This window comes from Zingiber officinale, chromosome 7B, assembly GCF_018446385.1.
Source record: "Zingiber officinale cultivar Zhangliang chromosome 7B, Zo_v1.1, whole genome shotgun sequence".
Lineage (NCBI taxonomy): Eukaryota > Viridiplantae > Streptophyta > Magnoliopsida > Zingiberales > Zingiberaceae > Zingiber > Zingiber officinale.
This window is the reverse complement of record NC_055999.1, coordinates 87694175-87698586: the sequence shown is the minus strand read 5'-3', so window position 1 is coordinate 87698586 and position 4412 is coordinate 87694175. Positions and strand designations below refer to the sequence as shown.

General features: G+C 41.3%; 1 protein-coding gene across 1 annotated transcript; it reads right to left on the bottom strand.

Annotated features, from left to right (window-relative positions):
- Positions 1–1262: 1262 nt before the first annotated feature.
- Positions 1263–3819, bottom strand: LOC122006199 (phosphopantothenoylcysteine decarboxylase subunit VHS3-like). The gene is made up of 2 exons (XM_042561612.1): positions 3092–3819; positions 1263–1821 (listed from the first exon to the last, which is right to left on the bottom strand). The coding sequence occupies exons 1-2, from the start codon at positions 3200–3202 to the stop codon at positions 1405–1407; spliced, it is 528 nt and encodes a 175-aa protein (XP_042417546.1). The 5' UTR covers positions 3203–3819; the 3' UTR covers positions 1263–1404.
- Between the last annotated feature and the right edge of the window lie 593 nt (positions 3820–4412).

Sequence of the window (4412 nt, the reverse complement as noted above, 5' to 3'; positions counted from 1 at the left end):
CCATTATAAGAGCACTATTTACCACATGAAACTCAGCCAAAAAGAAGATCAGAATGTGCAACTGGTGCAAGCCTGTGGCAGTAATCAGTTGCTCCTTTTCCTACAAGTGATCGCAACTGAACATTTTAGTGAAAGCTTCTTAGATTTTGTTTACAATAGATTATTTTCAACCAAACAATCAGAGAATTGGAAGTTGCTGTGCACTACTCACTAGGGGGCATTCAACCACTGAATCACCAGTAGCTAAAATCCTGCGCTTCAGGTGTGACTCCGTCAGCACCAGCGCGAGCAGCCGCCTTTTATTTCTGCCAGTTGACTCTGCATCAGGGCGACATGGCAGCATAGAATCTGCAACTGCCTTCGGCACGCAGATTTTCGCGATCTAGTCCTGACTAAATGTCAACAGCAAGGAGATGAAGCCCAACATTTAAACAATCAAAATAAGGATTAGTATTGATTACCCATTTATCTTAATAGGTTAGGTTAAATTCGAGTATCAATCCTTTAATCTTAAGGTTACCATTTAAGATAGCTTATCCAGCCACTCTACTCACTGCATCTCCTAATCTCTAATTCCTTTCTTCTTAGGCAATCATTTAGTCTCCAACTAGTATATGGTTTGTAACAAAAGCATAGCATTCGGTTTGTATAAAAAAAATCATTGTAACAAAAGCATAGCATCCGGTTTGTATCAAAAAATCATAGCAAGCACGAGTTTGTAAATCACGAATAAGTATTGGCAACATAATAGGCAATGAATGAGCCATATTGGAATTCAAGCAGGACAAATTGAACTTGAGATTAAGTATTGCATAAAGAAAGAATTGGATTTACCATATCCTTCCATAGAGATAATTTGTAAATCACCACCAAAATAGCGAGCATAGAGACGACTAATTGGAAGCCCATAACCATAACCAGCCATAATTACTCCATCTGAGCTTCCTTCATCGTTTTCCTCGAGTGGATTTTTAGCAGTGCTATAGAGATATGTGAAAATCTTTGGAAGACCACTTCTTGGTATGCCACCCCCTTCATCTGATATCTGAAATAATTGATAGCATATCAAGATCAGTATTCCAAAGCTAGAAAAACTAGTGACTGGAAATCAACCAAATCTTCTAACCATCTGATCTGCCAGGATCAAATTTCAACCTTTTATGGTCACTTTTTATTAACTGGCCATCACCAAGATTTTATCCCAACCACATTGATCATAAGATTTGTTTTTGGAATAACTTTATCTAGAGATCTTCTGTACCTGAGAAAGCAAAATGAGGTTGTATATTCTCAGAAATCAAAGTTTGTTCTGGTCCATTACATGATAATTCTCCAAGATTAATGACTTAAAACAGCTGAACAAAGCAAGGTGAATAACAGTAGCTAAATGTCAAACTTGATCATTCATTTCTTTCTCTTTTTTGGGGGTTGAATTATGTCTTCAACCTCTTCTTCATCATCCTCTTCCTCCTCTTCCCCCTCATCCTCAGCATTACCACTATCATCATCGTCGTCATCGTCATCATCTTGTTCATTGTTGTCATTGGGATCCTGATCTTCAGGCTCTTCCCCTTCATTCTCATCTTCCCCATCTGGTTTGCCTCCATCATCATCCTCATCACCTCCTGCAGCTTCATTGCTGTTCGCATCATTTGGGTTTTCACGGCCCACATTGTCTTCCTCCGAGTGCTCCTCTCCTCCTCCCTCCGAATCTCCATCTTTGTCTCCCTTGCCATCCCCATCGCTATCCCTGTCTCCATCTTCTTCTAAGTACTCACTCTTCTGGCCAAGTTGGACCTCAGGCATCTTATTGACTAGGTCCTGAATGCAAAAGTCATTCAATTGAGAAGTATTAGTCTTCTTTAGCAACATTAGTGTTGAATGCAAAAAAGTCAAGAAAGGTTTCCAAACTTAAACTTGCGTCATTTTGCACAAACACTACGTTTTGCAGCGAGTTGAATTTCACTAAGAAAACACAAATTAAATTATCCAGAATTTCAACAAGGTGCATCCACTAGAATGCAGCATAAACCATCCGCAAGACCTACATCCTTAAAATGCCAATGTATATTTGACATGATTTTACAAAGCTATTGAAATTGTCTACAGACAGCAGAACATCAAGACACCCTTTTTTCCATCCACAATTCATAGCAAAAAAGTTGAATAACTAATGTTTGTCCCTTAGCCAAACAATGATTGTTCAGCAAAAGTTCAGAAACATCAATGGATACCATGTTCGTGAACAAAGAGGGAAGATAACAAAAGAGACCAGCTAGCATTGCCACCTGACCAACACAGGGTCAGATATTGATCAATGCAAGACTACATAGTACTAGGATACGAAAGAAGGAAACTTTTAATTTTCTAAGGCTGGATGATTAAAAACATTTTTAAAAAGTGTTTGTAAATATAAATTTATCAAAAAAACTGGAAGCTAAATTGGACGGAAACACATGAACAGTAATTTTTCTGTCTGATTTGGGGAGTGTAATGAGGTGAAAGTGAGAAAGTTTTTTTCAGTAAACTGCTCCTACTTCCTATTTCAAAACCAGACTAACAGACTAGTTGAATAAATTTTCGGATCATGGCTTGCAATTCCAGAAGGGAGGAGTAAGAAGAATCAAAAAGCCCCATGGTGGTCCATATCAACCATCTTAAAGAATTCTGGTGAGCAGTTATGCCCATAGGCCCACACTCCTGGGTCCTAAAGGCATGGAAGGGCACTGGTTCGGTTCCTGACAAGATTAAAAGGAAACTTTCATTTTACCAGAAGGTTTATCTACTTTCAAAAACGCTTTTAGTGTTCTAAGATCGTCAAAAAACCCCTTAAGTTTGAAAACTAGAACAAGCATTTGCCCCATTTTTCATCATTCCATTTAAGTCACTGTTAAATGTTAGTAGTTATTGTAAGATATATTTAAAGAACAGATAAATCTTATAGGTCGGTGCAATAAATTTTTTCCTAAAATTAACATCGAGCTTGCAAAGATGCATCTTGTATTTTTATTTTCTGGAATGACACAAAAGAGCAGTAATTGAGGGAGACAAGAAAACCTTTTAAAAGTGAAATGACGGAATCAACTCTTACCGTGAGCAGAAATCGAGCTGCGGCGAGCAATTCCGCCACCGGAACTGTGCTGTTGCAATTCAGCGATTGGAGAAGCGCCGCTTCGGCGGCCGCCTGGGCTTGGACAGCCATGATCCTGCCTGCCGGCGATGGACGGAAATGCCAAATGGAAAATAGCTGCCGTCGGATGTGATGGAAATCGGAAACCCTATTCAAGAACAAAGAAAGAAAATTCCATTTTCTTCTATACTCTTTATTTTTCCCAACTAGATCATTTTAGCAAACAAGATTTTGAAGAAAATCCCAAATAAGCCGATCATTTTCATGCTCTGTGTTGAATGAAAATGATCTGGCAGTAGAACCAGTCGATCTACAAACCGAAACCCTTAACCGAATCCGATCACAGAGGATCTGGCAGTAGAATTAAAGAGCGAAAAATCGATGCGGAGACGATCCGGGTGTCGAAGGCGTTGGCGCCGATGCGGACTGTGCGGCTGACCCGGGACAGGGGACGAGACGCGGCGACGATGCGGCGGCTGCTGGCGGTGGAGGGGGGCCTGGCGGTGTGCCCGGAGGGGACGACGTGCCGGGAGCCGTACCTGCTGCGGTTCAGCCCGCTGTTCGCAGAGGTGGCGGAGGAGGTGGTGCCGGTGGCTCTGGACGCGCGGGTGGGAATGTTGTACGCTACCAAGGCCTCCTCTTCTCAACCAAATGGAGGAGTTGGAGGAGATGCAGTGTGGTTGGACGGAGAAGCAAGTTCATCGTGTCTTGATCCTGATCGGGAGAGGATCTAGGAAGGGGGGAAGAGGGAGATGAGGTTGAGAGAGATGGTCGGAGGTTTAGGTTTAGACTGAGAGAGATGGTCGGATGGTCGGATGGTCGGAGGTTTAGGTTATCGCGAGAGAGATGTCGCGCGGAGGAAGGGCGGGATAAAGATTTAGGTTTGGAGGGAATTCACAGTGTGCAGATTTTGGCTTGTGGGGAAAAATTAAAATATTATTAGGGTTCATTAACATCGGATTTTAAAAACCGATGTTAAAATCGGTGTCTATTAACCAAAAAAAGGGCGCTCATAGACATCGCCTAAAAAACCGATGTCTATGAGCTAAAATCTGCGCTCATAGACACCGGTTTTTAGAAAAACCGGTGTAAAATATTCAAAGACATCGGTTTTAGCCTAAAATCGTTGTTGTTCCACTGATGTCTATGAGCGATTTTGTTGTAGTGCACCTCAAATAGCAGGTCCAATCCAATCAAATCCAACGTCGAGATGCTCGTCTCGAATCATAGTCCTACGTCAAACATCATAAAAATATTTTATTTAGCTAAATTCATAAGAATA

Coding starts and splice junctions, on each gene's coding strand:
- LOC122006199 (XM_042561612.1), bottom strand. CDS start 3,202: ATGGCTGTCCAAGCCCAGGCGGCCGCCGAAGCGGCGCTTCTCCAATCG. Junction 1,822..3,091: donor CAGCTCGATTTCTGCTCACG/GTAAGAGTTGAT, acceptor TTTTGCATTCAG/GACCTAGTCAATAAGATGCC.